The sequence below is a fragment of the Arvicola amphibius genome, chromosome 7, assembly GCF_903992535.2.
Source record: "Arvicola amphibius chromosome 7, mArvAmp1.2, whole genome shotgun sequence".
Taxonomy (NCBI): domain Eukaryota; kingdom Metazoa; phylum Chordata; class Mammalia; order Rodentia; family Cricetidae; genus Arvicola; species Arvicola amphibius.
This window is the reverse complement of record NC_052053.1, coordinates 70935976-70959534: the sequence shown is the minus strand read 5'-3', so window position 1 is coordinate 70959534 and position 23559 is coordinate 70935976. Positions and strand designations below refer to the sequence as shown.

At 52.9% G+C, this 23559-nt stretch overlaps 1 protein-coding gene and 1 long non-coding RNA gene across 2 annotated transcripts; one reads left to right on the top strand and one right to left on the bottom strand.

Moving 5' to 3' along the window:
* Window positions 1-693: 693 nt before the first annotated feature.
* On the bottom strand, window positions 694-3449 carry LOC119819208. Its single transcript, XR_005286243.1, has 2 exons — window positions 3334-3449; window positions 694-3103 (listed from the first exon to the last, which is right to left on the bottom strand). It is a non-coding gene; the product is annotated as an uncharacterized LOC119819208 (long non-coding RNA).
* Window positions 3450-4585: 1136 nt separating this feature from the next.
* Dio3 (iodothyronine deiodinase 3) lies at window positions 4586-6200 on the top strand. Its single transcript, XM_038338020.1, has one exon. It carries the CDS (start codon window positions 4586-4588, stop codon window positions 5498-5500), a length of 915 nt encoding a protein of 304 aa, XP_038193948.1. The 3' UTR covers window positions 5501-6200.
* The last annotated feature ends 17359 nt before the right edge of the window (window positions 6201-23559 follow it).

Sequence of the window (23559 nt, the reverse complement as noted above, 5' to 3'; positions counted from 1 at the left end):
GGGGCATTATCCATTGTCCTGTCCCGCAGGGCTAGCTGAGTACCAGAGAAGTGGATGCTTGCTTGTGCCAGGACTGAGTTAGAGCTGGAGGGTGGGGACAGGGCCTTAAGAACTAACTATGACAGGAAAGGGCAGGCAAGACAATACTGGAGGCAAGTGGCCAGAATGTGAGTCCGGGTGAGATTTCACAGGATCTCCAGAGAAGTAGACAAGAGCAGGACAAGATCTTCCAAGGTGCCTAGAACCTTTTGCATTTGTGGAACAACAGCACAAGGAAGGCATTGGCCAGATGTTCAGATCCTGAATCTCCAAGGTCAGCGCTGAACCTCCAGCTGCCCAATCTCCTCGGGTTATTTCTGTGCCTTCAATGACTGGTATGAGTCAGAGGTGGAGAAATGTGTAGAGAAGAGACCACTTTCGAACTAGTAAAAGGGCTAAGCACCTCCCTCGGAGGGTGTGTTGCTTAGAAAGGTGCCAGCCCAGAAAGGGAAAGCAGGTGAAGTGGCCAGGGGAAGGGCTTATTCATTAGAGGCCACACCCAAAGGGAGCAGGTCCTGGATGACCTCACTCAGCCCTGCTGCCACCAACATGCCCTACCTTGCTTACTGCTACCATTTGCAGAAGGGCAGAACGACACATCTTGAAATTCCCCCCAAAGCCAGACCTTTCAGTAAGGCCACACTGCACACGTTACTCATTGCACAAAGTTTTATTGGGCACCTCCCAGCAGTCACTCCAGGGGATTCCAGCTGGACCAGGAGGGGCAGGGCTGCCAGGCAGACACCAATTTCATCTGTTGGACAGCTGCTGGCCACCAAGGAAGAACAGAACAGGCAGAGGGCATGTGCTTCTGTGAGGATGGTCCAGGCAGGAAGGCTGGGCTCCCTACATGGGGAAGGATGGGACAGGTCAGTCTAGGGCTTTGGAAGGAAAAAAAGATTATGGGGGGAGGGGGTCCAAAAGCAAAGAGAAAAGCAACAGGAACACCATGGTGGAAGTTCAGAGAAAGGAAAGCTCCTGGGGCGTCCAGAGGTCAGTGCAGGGGGAAGCAGCTTAAAAGTAACAAGAGTGATGGCCAAAGAGGCCTGCGTCCATGCAACCAAGTCATGATGAAATGAGGCCAGCCCCAGGACATGAGACTTGTTCTCCAGCACTCTTCTTTAAGGGTGGGGCTGAAGCCTTTTTCTGAGTCCTAGGAGGTACCCCCTGCTGGGAGATGTGAAAACCCACTGGCACTGCCCACCAACTTCCATGGAGTCTTCTGACAGCCTTGGGAAAGGAAGGCAGAGACTATACTTGCCACACCCACCCACCAACCCCACCCAGAGGCTGGGAGACCAAGGGGTTAGTGCCAGGCCCACCTAGCACCCCCTCACAGGCAGACCACTATGACCCAGATCTTGGGAGTAGAAGGGTGGCCAAAGTCCCATCCTCCCCAGTCATGCCAAGGACCCACCCCCACCCCGAGTTGTTCCAGGGCACCAAATGGACCCAGTCCAATATATCCCTCCTTTTCTCTTCCCCGTCTGCCCTCTACTGGAGCTGGAAGGGGGCAGGCAGGAGTCCCTCCTCCCCCAGGATATGCCCCTCCTGGGCTCTTGAAACAGGAGAAAGTCCCCAGAGTCCCCTCCCAAGTCTGCCTGTTCCCACTAAGGTCCAAGCATCGCATGGACTTCAGTATTCCCATTGAATTGCCTTAGCCCAGTATTCACAATCTAGGCTGTTGGGACAAGACAGGGCAGTTAAGCAACTAGTAGAAAGCCAGAGATCTATAGCTAGTTGGAGGTGCTGGCCTGGAGGGCAGTGGGAAAAGAGGATGGGGGAGTTAAGGGGGGACAGGAAGAAGGGGTAGTGGGCACTGGAGTAGGAGTTGTCAAGCCAGGTATGTGCCCCAAAGGCCAGAATCACCCACACCTTGGTTCTGTCCTCACCTGTACAGGAGACCAGAGGAGTCAAAAGGGCCTGGGTACTTCATCCAGTGCTCTGGAATCCTGAAGTGTGGGGTGTAGCCTGTTTCCCACACTCACCAGCAGATGCCCAGGAAGACCGCCAGCTGCTTTCCCAGGTGTCCCACATCAGGAGGGAGTGATGATCAGATGTGACTGGTCCATAGAGCGGGACCAGCAGTGCTGGACTTCTATCTGTCCCAGACTATGACTGCCACGTGGCATATGCTCCCTGACACATATGAACCTATCCCAAGTGGCCTTTTCAGAAACTGAATATGGAAAGGGAGGACCTGCCTCATATCCCTGCCCCAGATCCTTGAGGGAAGGAGCAGGACATGAACCCTAGACTGGTGCCTCCCAGAGATGAGAGAATCTCGGGCTGAGGAGAAGTATATATTGCTGTACCCAAGACAAGGTCTCAGAAGCCCCCAATCTGCCTCTCAGACTCCCCAGCAAGAGTCTCTTCTCACTCTACCACCCCAGTCCAAAAGAGAAGAGGGGTGGTGGTCTGTGAGCTCAGAGAAGCCCTGCTTTGGGATAAAAACCATATGAGTGGGGACCCCCCAATCAGGTATGTTCAGTGAGATTTCCCTAGTCCATCTGAAAGACCCTACCAGGAGGGCTAGGAACAATGGGAGTCGGCAGGTTTCCCTCAGGTGGGAAGTGCTGGGGTGTATACCCCATCCCACCGAGCAGAGAAAGTCCCTCAGCCAGAGGGAGGGGAGACACATTCCCTGTGAACATACTCTGTTCTTCGAGTAAGGTACACTCGGAGCTCCAACTGCAGCAGCCACAGGTCCTACGAAGGGTTCCCGGGCAGAGACCTCGGAAACCCGGTGGCGAGGGCGGGTGCCTACCTGCGCGCCCTCTGGGCCACTTGCCCGCGGTCGACTTCTCTGGACAAGTTCCTTGGCTAGTGGAGAGCGATCGGCGAGCGCCCACCCGCCCCGGACGCCAGAGCGGTCTCCAGCCCGGAAAGTTAGGCAGCTGGTCTCTTCTGGGAGGGCAGCGCACGGGACGCGAGTGGCTGGAGCTGCGGTATCCGGCTGGGGTTCCGTCACCCCAGAAAAGCCCCTGCGATTGCTGGGGTGTTCTAGGCAGTGCGGCTCCCGGGCGCTACCTTTGGGGTTGAAACCTTGCCCTGGAGGGGGTCACTGTGAGATGTAACGAAGCGGGACTTGTTCAGGTCTTGGGGACCCCAGGTCAAGGTACCTCCCCGCCCCGCGCGGCCCCTGAACCCAAGTCGCCAGCGGTGCGCCGCGCACAGAGACAGATTAGAAGGTCTCCACCGCCGCGGCGGGGCCGGCCAGAACCCCACGTTGTTGGGGAGTTACCCCGCACCCCTAAAAAGCCTCAGCACACGTTCCCGGTTGGAAGTACGCACTTTACGCGTCCGGGCGCCTCCGCGGTGAGTCGGGCTGCCGCGCTCCGGGTTCGCGAAGGTGGCTCAGTTCGGGCGCTCCAGTCTCGACGTTCCCGGGGCAGAGAGCAACGTCCGGGGACGAACGGGACGGGTGCGCCCGGCGGCCGGGGCTGTGCCGGGCGAGGCAAGCGGCGAGAGGGGAGCGCTCCCGCGTTCAGGCAACAGCTACCCCTAGTGGGAGAGCCGCCCGGGGCCGGCGCCGCCCCGCGCCCGCTGCCCCGCGCCCAGCGCCCGCAGCGCCCTGCGCCCAGGGCGTCTGGGAGCCGGCCGGGGGCGAGGCTCGGCGTCTCTTGCCTCGACTCTCCGGGTCTCCCAAGCCAGGCACCAGCCCACCCTCGGGCCCTGCCCTCTGCACCTCTGGGCTGGAGCAGAGGGGACGCTGACCCGGGAACCGTGGCGCCCGGCGGGAACGAGATGGGACGGGGCGGTCGCGACGCGGACTGGAGCGGCGCGCAGCAAGCTCGGGCAGCGGCGGGGGGCGCAGAGCGCGGTGTGCGTGGCGGGGCGGTGCGGGGGGCGGCCGTGTGCGAGGCGCGAGTGTGAGCGCGCGCGGGAGGCGGGCGGACGGGCTGCGGCAGTCGAGCGGCGCCCGCGGGCGAGCGGGGAAGGCGGCGGGAACCCAAAGTTGCCTCCTCGCGGGCCCGCGTCCCCGGCGGGGCTGCAGCCGGGGTCCGGCCAAGCGGCGGCCGCCGACCTGGACTCCTGCGGTACCTGGGCAGCGACCCCGCACGAGCGGCAGCAGCGTGGGCGGCGTTGGCGGCGGCGGCGCGCGGGAAGCGAACCGGAGCTCCGGCGCGGCGCTGCGGCCGCCAGGGAACTCAGCTCAGGTGCGCGGAGAGAGGGGCGCGGACTAGGGCCAGCCCGCTGGGACCTGGGCTGTCCGAGGCGCTTGCGCCGGCTAGACCACTGCCACCCCCGACTGCCCGGCCCTGGAATCGGGCTCCTGGCCCCTAGCCGCAGCGGCTCCGGGGTCCCCCACCCCTGAGAGCTGGCTGCGGGGCTCAGGCCCGCCCCTGCCAGCCTTGGGACGCACCGCTCCACCCTCAGCCAGCCTGCGCCGGCCCTCGACCCAGGATTTCTGAGGCATTGGCCGCGCCTCTGGGTGATCCCTCCGGGCTCAAGTTGCAAGGGGGCGGGCCCCGGCCGGAGGTGGAGTCTCCCGCCAATTCAAGCTTTGGCTATAAATTGAGCTCCCTGCGCCATCGAAGACCAGATGCCTCGCCAGGCCGCCTCGCGGTTGGTGGTGGGAGAAGGTGAAGGACCCCCGGGGGCTTCCGGGCCCGCGGCTACCATGCTCCGCTCCCTGCTGCTTCACTCTCTGAGGCTCTGCGCCCAAACCGCCTCGTGCCTCGTGCTGTTCCCGCGCTTCCTAGGCACAGCCTTCATGCTCTGGCTTTTAGATTTCTTGTGCATCCGCAAGCATTTCCTGCGTCGTCGTCATCCTGACCACCCTGAGCCCGAAGTAGAGCTCAACAGTGAAGGCGAGGAGGTGCCCCCCGACGACCCACCCATCTGCGTATCAGACGACAACCGTCTGTGCACCCTGGCCTCTCTCAAGGCCGTGTGGCATGGCCAGAAGTTGGATTTCTTCAAGCAGGCCCACGAGGGTGGCCCTGCGCCTAACTCGGAGGTCATCCGGCCTGATAGCTTCCAGAGCCAGCACATCCTTGACTATGCACAAGGGAGTCGCCCACTGGTCCTCAATTTTGGCAGCTGTACCTGACCACCGTTCATGGCGCGAATGAGCGCCTTTCAGCGCCTGGTCACCAAGTACCAACGTGACGTTGACTTTCTCATCATCTACATCGAGGAAGCCCACCCATCCGACGGCTGGGTCACCACAGATTCGCCCTACACCATCCCACAGCACCGCAGCCTGGAGGACCGTGTCAGTGCGGCAAGGGTACTGCAGCAAGGTGCACCCGGCTGTGCTCTGGTCCTGGACACCATGGCCAACTCCAGCAGTTCCGCATACGGTGCCTATTTTGAGCGCCTCTACGTCATCCAGAGTGGCACCATCATGTACCAGGGAGGCCGTGGCCCGGACGGGTACCAGGTGTCTGAGCTTCGCACTTGGCTGGAGCACTATGATGAGCAGTTGCATGGTACTAGGCCACGTCGATTCTAAATAGCCCAGGGACAAGTGACTGACATTGGAGGGCTAGGCCTTCCAAGTCCACATGCCAGTGCTACAATGAAGTCAAGAGTATCTGGGTGCCCATGCCCCAGATGTGCACAGCCACAGAACTCAGGCTGGCTGAGTCTGGCTCTCAGCCACCTAAAGACTCTGCTATAGTGACTCCCATTTGTACCTGCTTGGCTTGCTCTAGGGAGCATTGCTGTGGCTGGCAACTTTGTCCCTGATGGAGTTTACCTGCTGGACTTTCTCACACCTGCTCCCAGTGCTCCTTCAGCAATGCAGGAATGTCCGTAGCATCTCACAGCTCTGACTTGTTAGCCACGCCCGCGCGCCCTGAGCGCAGCTGGGTTCCAGCAGCACCACAGGCTCTTGCTAGTTGCCTGGCACCCACCTGTCGCGCGCGCAGGGAGTCCTGCTGCTTTTGTGTTTATGTCTTGTCCCTGAGTTGGGGGAGGGACTCAGGATAGGGAAAGGGTGGGCAGGGTATTTTCCCCGCCTAGCTTTGGGTGCACTGGAGCCCGGCTGCTGATGACGAACCGTCTCTAACTGGACTTGTCCACGGGTCGGCTCTGAATTGCAGGAGGGCTCTAAAACAGCGCCTAAAGTAAGAGGGGGAGAATGCTCTGGGTTCCATAACGGAACCGCCAAAAATGGGGTGGAAGAGGGACCAAAGGAAGTGGCTTGAGGTATCGGCCCCAGAGGAAGGCTAGAACTCCTTGGAGAAGGGGTAGGGGGTTAATTAGTTCGAATAAAGAGGGATGGGGAGAGCCTGGGAGCCCTAGGCAGAGAGCCGCGATTGGGGGGCGGGGTGTGAAGAACTGTCAGTGAGTGTTGTATTGGAAACATTCCTTGTGCATAAACTTTTAAACTACAATAATAAAAACTTGAAGGAAGTTGTTCTGATTGCCTTGGTCCGTTTTGTTTTCTCGTGTCTCTGAAAAGCAAGAAGAATAAAGCACCAAGTTTTCCCTTGGGTCCCCATTGTGACTCTGTGGGGAAAGAGCAGCGCGAAAGAGCCCAAGCATTGCAGTGGGGGGTACAAGAGTGGGATGCTATGGGAAGGGATTTGCCCTAGGACCGCAGACGCAGGTACATGTGCCACACCTGGTCAGAGAACTTGGGGCCAGAAGAAGACCTGGGATGCAGAGGCCCACGAGGAGAGCCGTGAAGCAAGAGGGTCCTCTTTTGCCTCTGCGCGTGTCCGCGCCGGCGCGCAAACATACACACACTCAGAGGCAGATACTAGGACAGCTACAGAGCCGTCTAACTTCCAGCTCAGGGCAATGCTGGGAGAAGTGTGCTATGCAAGGCGAAAGGGACTCTGAACCGCCAAAGACTAAGTTTCCGCCCCCTGGATTGCCCTTGCTCCCCTGGCCCAGGTCTTTGGGTCGCACCTGTGGAATTGTCTCCGACTACCCCTCCAGGTTGTTGGGAGGTGTTCCTAGAAAGGCACCGGGGCACAGCGGCTCAATTACTCAGGCACAGCTCCCATAGGGATGGGGGATGTTTGGGGGATGCCCGCGCCCCGGGACACCTCTCCTCCCGCTTTCTTCGCCAAACCTTACTGCCGCCCACCCCTCATCCTGCTTGGAAATGGGAAGCAGAGAAGAAGATAAGGAGGATGGGGAAAGGGCGGGGGCGGCGGAGGGTGGAGAGGGAGATCGCAGCGTCTGGCGTCCATCCCTGTGGAGTCGTGGCCAAGAGATTTCGCGCAAGGCTCGCCCTCAATCTTTCCCCGGCAGCTCGCAGCTCCCGGATTGAGTAGAAGGAGGCTCCACAGACACGAGAGATCAGCGCGCCCAGCATCTCACTTTGCTGGTGACATCTTAGCAAAAAAAAAAAAAAAAAAAAAAAAAAAAAGTGAGATGAAAAGAGGGAGGAGTTCTTAGGTTAGAGTTGAGGTCCGGGTGAAAGGGCTGTGAACCCTGAGCAGTCTGAGCCTCAGGGGGCATTGGGACGTTTGGCACAAACGTCTTGATGCAAGGCGCGCGCGTGGGTGAGTAGGACGAGACAGGCAAGATGGAAGACAGGCCCTTGCCCAGCCAGCTTGCCCCTGGTTCCCCGGACAGTCCCTGCTCCCCCACCCCAGCGCGCGCTCTTCACTGAAAACCCTTGGAACTGACACCCTAACATCGGCGAATTACTTTTTATTATATATACTTTTTGCTTTGAAAATACTTCAATTGAAAAATAACTTTTAAGGAAAAAATCAGCACAGATGGTATTTCTGCGTCCCCCATTCCCCCCCCCACATTCTCACCCCCCACCACCCCAGCCGGGCGCACTTCTCATCCCAAAACCTCAGGAAGAATAAACACAGAGAACGCGGCAGAGCCGCCGCCTGGAGCTGGGCAGAACCCGCCCTAAGAACATAGTTGCCCCGCAGAGGCTCCACTGGGCTAATCCGGATCCCCACTGGCCACTTGAGGGTCTCCTCAAGCAACCCCTGTCTGGGTATGATCGCAAAACAGGGCTTTCCCAAGCGTCCCGGCCAACGCTGGGAGAGTTCGGTGCGTCCCAAAGGCTCGCGCCCTCACCTCAACCCCCACCTCAGCTCCAAAGGAGTATCAACACCCTTCTTCCTTCCACCTTCCTTCCTTCTTTCTTTCCTTTCTCTTCCTTCACTCTTGCTTTTTTCATTTTTCCTGGAAAAAAGAATATCCTTTTCTTATTAAAATAATGCGTGCTCATTACAGAAAACAAAGAAAATCCTAAAGAAAATAAAACCGACTCGCTGTACCCTCCCTGTCTGTGTACTGTCGACACTTTTATATTTGGATCTTAAAAGCAAGTGCAGATCCCGCCTTTGAAGCTCACCATTAACTTTTACCCACCCTGCCTCTCATGATCTCCTTCTTTCTATATCAATAACTGAGATTTGAACAGTGCCACAGCACGTGATCAAAAGGAGAGCCAAGGATATCAGTCTGGGTGGGCACTCCAAAGGCCACAAAATCTGCCCCTCTGTCCAGGGCACGGCATACTTCCTGGCGTGAAATAGCTAAGTCAGCGCTGGGGACCAACTTCACAGATAGACGTGCTTTATAGCATGTTGATAGACTGACTTCCAGAAAAATCTAATTGGAATTGTTTCCTATTTTCCCGATGTGCCCCTTTCTTTATTTTTAACTAAAAACCACAGAGATGGCACATATTCTCCATATTAAAATTTAAAGACAGAACATACAGCAGAACACAGAGTACTGACTGAGAGCCGTTTTCTGACTGAACATCAGGACCCAGCCATGGGCAGTGCAATCAGTGTACCCTTGGGTGCTGAAATCAGCTATCCCTTCAAGTCACACAACCTGAAGAACTGAAACAGAATCACGCAGAATAAAATGGAATAAACAGAAATACACAATAAAAAATGCCAGTATGTGCTTCACCCAGGGAACTAGGGAAGTGCAGGGTCCTGCAAAAGTCAGAGACAGAGGAAGGGAGGAAGAAAAAGGGAGGGAGGGAGGGAGGGAGGGAGGGAGGGAGGGAGGGAGGAAGAGGGAGGGAGAGAAAGAGTCTCCGATGTGAAATGCAAGGAAGTCAACTCCTGGGTAGTCAAAAATGGGAGTGCTTGTGAACCCTGACCCAAGTCTCACCTCCTGGCCAGGAGTTCAAGACTAGCCAGTGGGGAACTGCTGCAGGGGAGGGGCATCTCCCCGCAGAGTCCATTCCAGATAATCACTGTTGTGAACGCCACTCAGGGATGTATCTTCCATAACTGGGTTTGATAACCGCCCACCCACCCCACATGCTTCTCTCAGGCCCTTCCCTCCAGCAGCCCCCTCCACTGACAATCCATCTGGTCTGAGCAGGTCTGTGCCTGCAGACTCTGCCTGGAACCATCCTGGTATCTAAATGCCCCTCCCCCAGGAGGCAGAACTCTGCTCTGTCCTCAAGAAAGGCTGAGATTCGAGATTCGTGCCTGTTGGGGGGTGGTAAGGCGAGGCTTTTGACTGCTCCCTGCATCTGCCCATTTCTTGGCTGCTCCAGATACCCAGAGGTCCAGGCTTAAGGTACAATCCAGCCTCCGACAGGGAGGGAGAGGGATGAAGGCCATTAAAGAAGTCCTAAGGGGGGGGGGGGAGGTCTCACTGACCCTATAAGGGCAGAGGTCCTCCCAAGAATGTATGGGAGGAGGGGCTGGCTTCCCTGGGAGAAAACAATAAGGCCAAGGAAGCTTGAGAATAAGAGTCTGTCCACACAGCAAGATGTCCTCTATAGGACTGCAGAGGGAGAGGGGGCCCTTAGCAGGAGGACAGACCAAAGGAAGAGGTCCAGCCTGTTGCTTGTTACACCTGAACCTTTGGAGACAGGAACTCCAAACAGGGAAATGGGCACTTGTCAGAGGGAGAAGTTAAGTTGGGGTGGGGTATATCTATCCGTCTACCACAGGCAGGGGGATCCTGGGCTCAGAGGGCAGCTGGCACGTCCACTTCCACCCAGCAGCTCTGCTCTAGGGTTGACCTGAAGGAATATATATATATATATACATATATATATGTATGTATATAGGTGGCTAAAGGAGTAGGTGGGTACCAAGAGGCCAGACCCCACCCCTGCCTATTTGCAAGAGACACTCCAGAGGGGGTTTACTCGGGGTAGGCACAAGGGCAATGCTTCTGAAGACCTGCTGGTTGGTCACCTTGAAGAAGGTGATTGCAGCCCATTTCCTGGATGAAGAAAGTGAGGCCCAGTGTGTCAGGCCAGGATGTTCAGGCCTGAGTATTACCTTCCACATTCCTACACTGAAGGCCTCACCTCCTGCAATTAGAACATGGCCTTATTTGGAGATCAGGCCTAGAAAGAGGTGATTAAGTTAAAATGAGGTCATTAGGATGGGCCCTAATCCAACTTGACTAGAGTCCTCCTAAGATTAGGATCCTGAAGCACACAGAGGAAAGGTCATATAAGGACATGGCAAGAAGGGTACATCAAGCAGTCAAAGTCACAGGAAAACCCCGCCCCCACCCCATCCCAGCTATGGCAACACTGTTACAGCAGCCCCAGGGTTAAAAGTAGCTTTGACCAAGGCTTGCCATCACCACTCCTAGGGTTTAACTCCTGGTTCCTCCCTGGGGGAGCAGGGGCTGAGGATCTCCTCCTTCTTCAGCAGACCCCCCCCCCCAGAGCAATGAGTCTGGGTTGGGGTGCTTGGTTTAATGCTATCTTAAATATCTGCAAAGAGGAATGCACACACACAGCTCTAGAAAAATCTCCCCGAGGTAGGCACAGTACTCCTCCCTGTGTGGGTGAGATTCTGACTGTTTTCTTGCTTGCTTCTTATTGCCTATCTGTAGCCTGTGATTTCTCAGTAATGAACGAGTATTGCTCTTATGACAGAAAAATAAATGCAACTAAGAACGGCAGAAATGGTGGCTGTCACCTGGGGCCAGGAGGGAAGGGCATAGGGCAGGCACAGGTGTGGCTGGAGATGGTGGGCTCTGGGCCAGGCCTGGGGAAGGGGCACTATGATTAGAGCTAGGCAGGCCAGTAGGCAAGAAGAAAAGGGAGGAATTGAGGAAGAAGAGGGAGGGAGGGCGAGGAAGGAAGGTTGATGAATGACAGGAAACAGTGTGATCTGAATGTCAGCCAAGCCACAAGCAATGCTTTAGTGTAAGTATGCCCCGTGCATTGCATGGGATACGCTTATAAAATTATCCCTCACTGCATTGTTTACCTGATATTGAAGTGGAACAGGACATCTTGTTTGTTTCCCCTTTGCAGTCTGCAAGATCTTTAGCTCCAGTCTCCCAGAAGTGACTAGCTCCTGTCAATTGGCAGAGGATGCCAGACTCTCTGGAGATTGCATGTGGGGGTGCAAAGCCAAGAAAGAATGGCCACAGCTGGTACAGGCTTTGCAGAGTCCCCTCCAAAATGAAACAGCAAGACCCCTGTCCTTTAAACAGAATGCCACCAACAATACAGAAAGTGTTTCTTTCCTCCGTTCCAAGGCATCCCAACTTGTCGTGGTGTTTATTTGCTATTTAATGTCATTATACAGAAGGGAAAGGTAACATTTTACTCTTTGTGAAATGTATTGCCATTACCCGAACGGTGTTACTATTACATTAATGTCATGGGATGTAAATGCGCTGCCTGTGTAGTAGTGCTAGTCTGAGCTCTGAATAAATGGAACCAACAGCAGCTGACAAACAATTAGGGTTTTAGCATAAAGAGTCAGTTCCTGGAGAAGACCCCAAAACCAGAGGAAGCAGCAGAAGAAAAAGCAAGTGAGACTGAGTCAAAATAAAAGCCAGCGCACAGCAAAGGAAGGAAGAGGCGGCATGCACAGCGGAGGAAGCATTTAGAAGCCATGCGAAGGCTTAAAAAGCGAAAACTGAGTCTGGAGCAAAGGCTCAGTGGTTAAGAACACTTACTGCTCTTCCAGAAGACCGGGGTTCAATTCCCAGCGCCCGTATCAGGCAGTTTTCAACCATCTGTAATTCCTGGTCCACAGATCTGATGCCTCTGCCCTCCTTTGGTATCTGGACTCTCTCTCTCTCTCTCTCTCTCTCTCTCTCTCTCTCTCTCTCTCTCTCTCTCTCTCTCACTCACACACACAAACACACACAAGCATGCACATAATTAAAAGTAATAGAAATAAGTTTTCTTAAAAGTAAGTAAAATTACAAAGGTAAATACATAATTATAAATTTTAATATGTGAAACATAAGAAATTTCAACATTTCAATAGCAAAAAACAATTGGATTTTGAAATGGGCAAAGGACTTTTGTGATGGTTCATCTTGATGGTCAGCTTAGCTGGATTTGGAACCACCCTGTGGCTCAGCAATCCTAGTTCTTGGTGCAAACTCACTAAGTGCATTGCAGCAGCGCTGGTCACAGTACCTGAGGTATAGGTCAATCTAGGGATCCATCCCTGGGTAAATGCTGGAAGAACACACCATCTTGGGCTGACAAGATGGCTCAATGGGCAAGGGTGCTTGCACCAAGCCTGGTGTGGTGGTTCGAATAAAATGGCCCCTATAGGATTATATGGGTATGGCCTTGTGGGAGGAAGTATGTCACTGGAGGTGGGCTTTGAGGTTTTAAAAGCACATGCTAGGTGTACTTGCTACACACACACACACACACACACACACACACAGACACACACACACAGACACACACACACATACCTGCCTGCCTGTGGATCAGGATGTAGCTCTCAACTACTTCTCCAGCACCATGTCTGCCACTATGCTCCCACTAAGCCTCTGAAACTGTTAGCAAGTCCCAATTAAGTGCTTTCTTTTGTGAGATTTGCCATGATCATGGTGTCTCTTCACAGCAACAGAGGTGACCAAGACCCCTGGCCACCTGAGTTCCATCCCTGGGATCCACATTATGAAAATTGACTGCAACCAGCTGCCTAATGACCTACAAATACAGAGGGGGGCAGCCACATGTGCAGACACGCATATACACAATGTAACTTTTTATTGAAAATAGGTATGTCTTTTATACAATATATTGTGATTATAAATAATACCTCAACTCCTCCCAGATCCTCCTTACTTCCTTGCCCTCCCAAATTCCCACCCTCTCTTTCTCATTAGAAAATAAACAGGCATCTAATAATAAAATAAGATAAAATAAAAAAACAAACCAGAATAGTACAAAAAATTGAAAATCATAATATATAGAAAAATCTTTTTAAAATATTAAAAAGAAAGCACTGAAGAAGGACGACTAGTTGGCTTTAAAAGGCAAAGATCTGTTTCCCACAAGCTGGAGACCCTGAGATGTGAACCTGTGGGCTCCCAGGCAAGTCCAGTCCCCTGCTTGGTCTGGCATCTGGAGTCACCAGGAGACAAACCTCTGAGTAGCTATGAGGGTGTTTCCGGAGAAGGAGAGGTTTGCTAGCAGAGGAAAATCACACTCTCCATGTGAGCAGCAGCGTCCCAAGGGCTGAGGTCCCGCACTGAACAAAGAGGAGTGAACTGAACACTAGCGTACATTGCCCTCTGCTTCCGGATTGCAGATGAGATGCAGCTTTCCGCCTCAGAGCCTGCCACCACCAATCCACCCCCAGGATGGACCACACCCTCAAACGGAACCAGAATTAACCTTGCTTTCTTTCTTTAAGTTGCTTTTGTCAGATACTTTGTAGCCCTGACAAGAACTGATGTCCTGGCCAAGGAGGAGCATTTCCTTGCTCAGCCCACAGGCGGCTGGGTGAGGCCACTCAGGGGAGGATATCTGTTTCAGTAAGCCTAGGAAGTCAAACAGGAGAGAGCCTGTCCAGAAACCTTCTCCAAGACACATCCATGGATAATGTTTGTGGGAACACTCTGTGGACACAGAAGTAACCATCAGAGTGCTGGCATGCGCCCTTCATTCATCTCTCCAGTCATAAAGACAAAATCCTCACATTTAGCTATATGTAGGGTCACCCAAATGAAACCACTTATTTTGGATCTGGGCTCCCCTGTGTATTTTATTCTTGACAACACAGCTGAGATGTGACAGTGTTTGTGGCACCTTTGGTTCCCACACATTGTGTTCTGTGAGCAGGTGAATGAGAAGACTGAAGAGAGCCTCCGCTTTTCCCTTCTAATCCTCTTTACCACTCTTTATAGAGTAGACAATAGAATGACCCTGGTGCCCACTGCTCACCTGCACACTCAGCTCACCTGCACTCAGCTCACCTGCACTCAGCTCACCTGCACTCAGCTCACCCGCACACTCAGCTCACCCGCACACTCAGCTCACCTGCACTCAGCTCACCTGCACACAGCTCACCTGCACACAGCTCACCTGCACTCAGCTCACCTGCACACAGCTCACCTGCACTCAGCTCACCTGCACTCAGCTCACCTGCACTCAGCTCACCTGCACACAGCTCACCTGCACTCAGCTCACCTGCACTCAGCTCCCTGCACACTCAGCTCACCTGCACTCAGCTCACCTGCACACAGATCACCTGCACTCAGCTCACCTGCACACAGATCACCTGCACTCAGCTCACCTGCACTCAGCTCACCTGCACTCAGCTCACCTGCACTCAGCTCACCTGCACTCAGCTCACCTGCACACAGATCACCTGCACTCAGCTCACCTGCACACAGATCACCTGCACTCAGCTCACCTGCACTCAGCTCACCTGCACTCAGCTCACCTGCACTCAGCTCACCTGCACACAGATCACCTGCACTCAGCTCACCTGCACACTCAGCTCACCTGCACTCAGCTCACTACATCATGCCATCAGACTCCATGTGACCCAGACTTTTGTTTGTGTTCAGTGGCCTCTCAGGGAACAGCTTCTTCTACACCTCAGACTGCTCATCAGCCAGATTCTGTGAAAACAAAAATGACACACAGCCACAGCCACCACAGTGCACATGGATTCCAACCCAAACCAGGGGACCAAACCAGAGTCAGAGCTTGGATGGGCAAAGGAAGGCATTGGGAAGAAATGGGAAGAAAGAGTTGTGAAACCTGTCACCAGCTGGATACAGGATGCTTGTGTGTGTGTGTGTGTGTGTGTGTGTGTGTGTGGTGTGTAAAAGAGAGACAAGAAAGAGAAACAGAGAGATGCATATCTGTACACTCATATGCATGTATGAACCTAGGTAATATGTGTGTGTGTGTGTGTGTGTGTGTGTGTGTGTGTGAAAGAGAGACGAGAAAGAGAAACAGAGAGATGCATATCTGTCCACTCATGTGCATGTGTGAACCTAGGCAATGTGTGTGTGTGCTTGTATATATATGCATGTGTGTGCCTAAGCCTATGATTTCCCCCTCCATACTCCCAGTGAGTCTCTGACACCCAGCAAGTGAAAATACAACCAAAGAAGTAGGATGCCTGGGAGAAGGAAAGCAGTGAGGACCCAGGAGGGCTTCCTCGAGGTCCACCATGTAAATGAGAGAAGGCTGTGGGTGGAGCCTTGGCAGCAGGGAGCAGCATCCTGGCAATTCTAGTCAGTGCACGGAAGTCCTTGAGGAAGCCCCTGGGATGAAAGGCAAGGGCGGCTAGCCCATACTCAAGCTAATCCTAGAAGATTCTGGGAGGTACAGGAAGGTGTTATGAGTTGAGCAGAGGTGTGGTGGACTAGCCCTACCTAATGCTTCCTAGTGGCTTCCTTACACGCTGGTGGCTAATAGACTGGAGAGAAGTGTTGGCTTCCAGTTCCATCCGAACCACAACCCCATTCCCTCTGACCTGAACTTCCTCTTCTTCTTTGAGACAGCTATGCCCAGTCACCCTGACCTCTACAGGGCTCAGGGTTGGGCACAGCAGGGAGAACCACCCCAGGTAGCTGTACCAGGGAGCTGCTCTGAGAAGCTGCCCCAGACCCAGCTCCTGTGCATGAGCCACTACCACTCTGGCTGCCTTAACCTCCCCAAGAGAAAGAGCTCCAACTACCTTCTGCCTGGGATGCAGCCCCACACCCACAGCTGTCCCTCTTCTGAGGTGACACAGACCCACAGCCCATGACCCACACAGTAAGGAATACAAGGGGCAATGCCAGCACAGGTAAGATCTCCTGGTTGAAGATCTGAAAGTTTTTCCATCTCCTCAGCTCCTTCTGCACATTCCATGCAATTCCCAGGGGTTGTCAACAAGCTCAGCCCTTGTCCATTGGAAGAAGAAAATGGGAGAGGAAAGGTCTGAGGTGTGGGTGGCCCCATCCTTGCAGCCACTCCTTCCTTAGACCGTGTTTGTTCCTGGTCTGAACCGTGCCAGTCCTGAATCCTGCTCCACGGGGACGTTGTGAGCACACTATGTTAGAACCTTAGACAAACACATTTGCATATTTTTTAAATGTCAGTATTTATTAAATAACAACAAATTCACATAGCACAGCAGTCTCAATAGCAGCAATTTGCTGGGTACTCCCTCTGTGCTTGGTAATTCTTGCCAGGGCAACATGGGTTCTTTTATTCTTAATTACTAATATTAAGTCTCAGATAACATAGTACACGTAATGCAACAAGGTGTGTGTGTGTGTGTGTATGTGTGTGTTTAGGTTACAGAATGACTACAAAGGATTTACAAGGCAAAGAAATTCAAAATGCCTGAGAAGCCAAAGCTCAGAAGTCAGTGGATTACACGGAGGTTCCTATAATGAAGATAAGGAACCCAAATGAACACTAAGAAGATGCTATGGGAACGGCAGAAGCTGGGAGTTAGGTCACTGTCTCTCACAGGTTTGAGAGTGGGTACCCACAGGTACCACCAGCAGGGCCAATGAAATGTTATTCAGCCTTGAAAGGAAGGAATACCCACCATTTGCCACATCACAAATGGACCTTGAGGGTACAATGTTGAGTGTTACAAACCAGGCATGGAGGGCAGATGCTGTCTGATCTCATTGACGCAAGGTTCTCAAAGTCATCAGATCCTCAGAAAGGAGAATGATGTGTTCCTGAACAAGACAGGAATCGCTGCTGAATAGGCCAAAGGTCTCCTTTTGGAAGAGCCCGTGTTTTTCCCATAGTATAGGCTTTTCATTCCTTCTGTCAAATGTTCAAGTTTGTGCCCTCTACGAGGAGACAAGCTTTCCTCTGGGATGGGCTAGACATGCCCCGTATACAGGAGAGGTACAGTATAACTTCTAGATTCTACCACAAAACCACCACACATCGGTTTGCTTAGGGTGCACAGTCTTAGAACCTGGCCTACTCTCTTCAAGGAAGCCCAGGTCAGGACAGACACATTCAGGCACTTCTGCCACAGTTCAAGTCTGATGCTGGAAACAGCCCTAGGGAGTGTGATCAAGCAGGATGTGGAAGGTGACGCCTTCATGAAGCCTCCTGGAGACCAATTATACAGCAATGTGAATGCGCCTGGCCCTGTGGATTTCTGCGCTTGGACCTAGGAAAGCAGGAGCTGGGGACATGTCCGTGGGTGAAAACACTGCAGGGCGAGCATGAGAACCTGTATTTGCACCCTAGAGCCTGCATGTCCGTCCAGCTTGAGTATCTGGAATGCCAACCCTCCTACAGGAAATGCAGGTGGGAGTCTGAGGCAGAAGAGGCCCTAGAAGCTCATGGGCCAGCTAACCTGGCAGACAGAGCAGGGAACAAGGAAGAAGGTGGGGGCCAACACCAGGACACCAGGCTGCCCTCTGACCACTGAGTTCAAATATGTATCCACAATGGGAAACCGAGTGGGGGGAGGGGGACTATAACCTCAGCACTTGAGAAGTAGAGGCAGGCAGAGCAAATTTCCAGGCCAGGCTGGGCTACATAAGACCCATCTCAAAAACAAACAGGTGAATCTTATGATGTCTATATTATATCATATGTATCATGTCATGTACAAGAATGTTTATTGTAAAGTTTCATACCTATATAGATTGTGTTGTTTGGCATTTCTGTTCTCATGTCCATACACACTCTTTCCCAGCTACACACAGTTTTTAGAAGTGTATCTCTACAGTCTTAGGATGAGGGGAAACACCGCATCTAAAACACAAAACGCAAAAACCAAAAAGAAGGTATGGGCATTCTCTCCAGCAGAATTGTCCTTAGGATACCTGCTGCCTCTTGTCCCTGTTTCTCCTGGGTGTGGTAGGCTGAGACAGCTCACTCCCTGCCCTGAGAGTGGAGCCCCCACCACAGGCTGCCCTTGGTGTCCTCTGAGGATGGAACTGGACAGCAGGAGGTCAGGGAGAGGGTAGGAGGCAGGAAGAAGAGATGCAATTTGTTCCCCATCAGTGGCTGCAGCCACTGTGTGCCTAAGCCACTGTGCCAGGCAGCTCTTCCTCCACCCTGCTCTGTACCTCCTTTCTTATTCCTGGATGCCTGGGGAGGCATGGGCTCCCGAGGGTCATCAGTCTGGACACTAGGCCTGCCCAGTGGTCTCCTCCTTTGCTAACAGTCCCATCGTTTGCCTCCTTCCCACACCCAGCTGGAGATGCCACATTCTGTCACCTGCTGGATAAAACAGGACAAAGAAACCAGGCACAATAACAATATTTATAATCCCAGCACTCAAGAGGCTGAAGCAGGAGGATCACAAGTTACAAGTGCAGCCTGAACTGTTGGGTAAGATCTTGTCTCCAATAAAACAAACAAAACAAAACAATGACCAGAAGGACGGCACTGCAGGGGAGCATTGTAACCCCAGAGCCAAGAGTATGCATGGAGCCTACACGGCATCATAGATATGAACAGCTAAGCCGGAAACTCCCCAATACAGAGAGGGGGTGACAAACATGACGAGCCATTTATCTTCCATGGCTGCAAAGCTATCCTGCCCCCACATCAGAAATGCCCATGCTTGATTCCCAGGGGCTATAAATGATTCTAACATCTCACGGCAGAGGGTACTTGCAGGTATGGTGAGGAGTTGACTCTGGATTGTCCAGAAAGGAAGGCCCTCATGGGAGGGAAGCAGGGGTCAGAGTATGGGACTGGCTCTCTGGATGGAGGAAGGAACTGTCAGTCCAGGGAGCAACAGTCTCTAGAGGCTGGAAGAGATAGGTGGACAGAAAGTTCTCTCTACCAGAGTCTTCAAGGGCCTCTCAGCCCGGGGGGGGGGGGGCAGCCAGGGGGGCAGCCAGACTCAGGGCCACCAGAACTGAAGAAGCCCTTGGCCTTGTTTGAGGCCAGCAGGCTCAGCTCATTTGCTGCCCCAGTGATTTCAGAACTTACCACCTTCAGAAGGGAATGACATCTGTGGCCCCTCACTGTGGGATTCTGCACTGATGGGAACTCGGGATTCACACATGGGCGCTCTGATTCGCTGGGGGCACTCACCAGAAGATGTCTGGACGCAGCCTTGACAGTACCCCAGGAAGCAGACACGCACCCATACATCAGCAAAGATACCAAGACCTGTAACCCGCTCTCAGGGCTGTGCTCAACCACAGCCCCTGTGGCCATACTCTGATGTGTGCCCCACCCACACCAGCTGTGAGTAGGCCCTTAACTCACCTCACCGGGAGAGATATAGATAGGCATCTGGGTCTGTGACTTAAGAGGTTCCGGCTGCTTCACTTTCCTGCTTTGGGGGTTAGGGCCACAATGTAAAGGGCTAGCTACTTTACTGTAGTGGCCATGTAGAGAAGCAGAGAGGCCTGGCCACCTTTGCATCTTGTCTTCTTACAAGAGATGGCCGAAGCCAGAGGTTCTCAACCTGAGGGTCATGACACATTTGGGGTCACATATTGGCTATCCTGCATTTCAGATATTTACATGGAGATTCATTACAGTAGCAAAATTACAGTTATGAAGTAGCAAAGAAATAATTTTATGGTTAGGGGGTCACCATAACCTAAGGAACTGTGTTAAGTGACCACAGCAATAGGAAGGTTGAGAACTATAGCAAGCAGAAAAACCACCCAGCTGAGACCATTCAGCCACAGAGGGAAGAGAATTAATCAGGTAGCTGTCTCAACACTCACCTCTGGGTGGTCTGTTCTGCAATTCTCCACCCATTCTAGGGGAGTTGGGAGAAGGGAAAAAGGCTCCCCCAAAAAAGTGAAACCTGGCATTGTGCTCTGGGGGCTCAATGTAACCTGGGACCCCTTCCAGCAACCCTGTGGCTAGCCTGGATCAACTGGTCACGCTTGTGGGTTCTGCAGACACATAAGTGGCAGTGACCCTATACTGTATGCCTGGCAGAGGAGAATCCTGTGAACATTAGGCACTTGGTGGCTGCTAGAGGAGGGCCTGGGGCCAAGCGCCTCTCGGAGCAGCTTCAAACAGCTGCGCTACTTCGAGTGACTGTCTCCTCAATCAAGGAAGGCACGTGAAGCCGAGAGTCAAAGTACAAAGCAGGTGCGCAAAGTCCTCCTGTGTTTGTGAATGCATGCATTACCCTGCACTTGTGGACACCATGAAGGACAGACGGAAAGCCACTCCACAGGTGCCCCCTCCTGGAGTGGGGGGAGAGGAAGTTTGAACGAGGACCAGGGAGCCCAGCCAGATCTTGTGTTTATTTCATGCTGTAAAACCAAAAAGTAGCGTCACTCTGTGAAGAATCTGAGCAGTGGGTGTGGGTGTGGGCTCTTTATGTTTGGAATGGTTCACAATTTACCGTAAGAAATAGAACCCATTCATCCTCCCTCCCCCACTCCACCTCCCCCAACCCAGAGGCCTCAGCCACGCTCCTCAGAGGACTCCTCCCATCCAACTATTGCCAAACTGTGAGGTTGCTCAAGAAGACACATCCAACAGCCCCTAAGACCTTAGTCCTCCCCGACCCAGGAGAGCACCCAGGAGTGGGGCCCAGGTAGGCAGACTGAAGAAGGTCACACGGGGTGACTCTAGGTGCCTCCAGGGCCAATACAGCTGTGTAGCTGTCCACATGGGTTCCCCAGAGTAACCCTCACAGGGATGCTCAGGAAAAGGTGGGGAAACTGAGGCGCAGAAGAGTCCACCATTTAGCCAACTGAAAGTAGAGCCAGAATTCAAGGTAAGAGGACTCTGTTCTGATTATCCCAACTTCTCAATACTGGCTCTGCACACTGTCTCACACTGGGCCAAGGTGTGCCATCCGTAGCCCTGGATGCTTGATGTTTTTTTCCTTGTTAGCATATGTGCAACCCTCAACAAGCCCGGGATCCCTAAACTAGATGCTAGGTTTCTGCAATGATGCCCTAGCAAGTTAAAAAAAAACATGGTAAGGGGCTTTGCAATGCTCTTGAGACCACCCTACGCACTCTACGTAGGCTGCTTCCATCAACACCCAGAGCACCCCGCTCTTGCATTAGCTTGTACCAGATACCCACAAAGAGGGCTTTGAAACCACTTCTCTGAAGCCATGTGGATCACTATCAATCCTCAAGTCATGTGATGGGTACCATGGCTCCAGTCTATACCCTGTGCAGATAAAGCCAGCCCCGTCAACCCAAGGGTTAAGACTTCGGGTCAAGACTCCTGCCACAGCCAGGATGACCTACCGGGATTATCGAAGCTGAGGTAGGGTGGGAGGCAAAGTGCAGCCTGACACTTAGCTCTATGCAAACATGCCACGCAGGCTCCCAGCAAAAAGGGCCAGAGACAGGTGTTTACTCTGCAGTGGGCACAGAATTCCCTGCCCCTAGCTGAGTGAGGGCAGAGAGAGCTGGTGCCTGTAATGTCCCAGGGTACAGCAAATGGTGGCTGTAACCACACAAATCACCACTAAGGAGTGATGAGGCCTGGCTGGTGAGGGTGAAGCACAGCTGTTGTGACTGCTGTGGCCACAGGCTGTCTATCAGCATAGTGGGCATATTCCTTCCTCAGACCTCAAGGTGGTACTACCCGCAGCCAGAGGAGCTGCCCTGACCTGCATGAACTGGAAGGCCCTGACCTTCTTCAGCTGGGATCCTCAAAGACACAATTGTCTCAGAGGCCACCTCCCACCCCCACTCTGATCTCTACCATGGCATCAAAGACAAACTGTGAGTGGCCCTGACCAGGCCTCCCTCTGTGCCTGTGACAGATGCTCACAGAGACCCACCAGGCAGCTGCTGAGACTAACTAGAACACCAAATCTGAGCCCCTTCCCCTTTGCAGAAAGAAAGGACAGACACCCAGTCATCCTGCACACACGTGCCAGGGCTAGATTGCCATTGCTCCACTCCCAATGAGCTGTGAGCCCAAGGCTCATGCCTAGCTCTCCTGTCTGTCAAGGGATATCTTAGTACTCGTGGGAGCACTGATGGGTAGGGACCTGGGAAGCCCGTGTGTCTTCACTAGGTTGAGACACCAAAGCCACTGGGAATATGAGGGAAACTGGATGCAGGAATGCCAGGACACCAAGAGAACCATGGAAAATAGAGATTTACAGGGTCAAGGGGGACAGGGAAATAAATCCCCAGGTACCTAAAACAGAAGGATCAGCTTGCTACTACCCTTGAACGAACACTCAGAAGGGTGCTGCTGGGCCCTCAAGTGGTACTTGGAGCTGGGGATCCATCTCTACCGCAAACCTGACTGGTCATCAGCCCACCCTCAACAGCCTTCCACTCTAGTGGGATGTCTGTTTGGGTTTTCATTGCTTTGAAGAGACTGCTTCAAGCCACCTGACCTGGTCTTCGCCACCCAAACAAGAGAGGGCAACCTCCTCCCTCTTTCCTTTTAAGAGGTCCCGAGAAGCACCACCTCTATTGGGACCAGAGAGCCCACAGCCATGGGTGGAGCAAATACCCACTACACAAGACCATGGCAACTCTTACAAAGAAAACACTTAATTGAGGGGGCTCGCTTACAGTTTTAGAGGTTCAGTCAGTTATTGTCATGGCGGGGAGCATGACGGCATGCAGGCAGAAGTGCTGGAGCCAAGAATGCCATATCTTGCAGACAACAGGAAATCAACTGACTGACTAGGCGGTATCCTGAGTATATGAAACCTCAAAGCCCACCCCCACCATGACACACTTCCTCCAACAAAGCCACATTTCCTAATGCTGCCACTCCCTATGAGGTTATGGAACTATAGGATTATGAGGGCCAATTACATTCAAACTACCACACTGGAGGATCTTTAGGTTGTATGCTTCTGGCTTGCAAGATGTCCAGACCAGCTCCTGAGTGCATGTTGCATGAAAAACATTCTGGTTTTCAGTGGAAGTGGATCTGAGATGTGGAGTTCAGAACCTTGACAAGAGTTTTCAATAGCTGAAAGACACTTAAGGAAATGCTCAACATCCTTAGTCATCAGAGAAATGCAAATCAAAACAACTCTGAGATTCCATCTTACACCTCTAAGAATGGCCAAGATCAAAAATACTGATGACAACTTATGCTGGAGAGGTTGTGGGGTAAAGGGAACACTCCTGCATTGCTGGAATGCAAGCTGGTACAGCCCCTTTGGATGTCAGTGTGACGCTTTCTCAGAAAATTAGGAAACAACCTTCCTGAAGACCAAGCAATAACACTTTTGGGTATATATCCAAAGGATGCTCAACCATACCACAAGGACATGTGCTTAACTATGTTCACAGCAGCTTTGTTTGTCATAGCCAGAACCTGGAAAGAACCTAAATGCCCCTCGACCGAAGAATGGATAAAGAAAATGTGGTACATTTACACAATGGAGTACTACACAGCAGAAAAAAATAATGACATCTTGAAATTTGCAGGAAATGGGTGGAGCTAGAAAA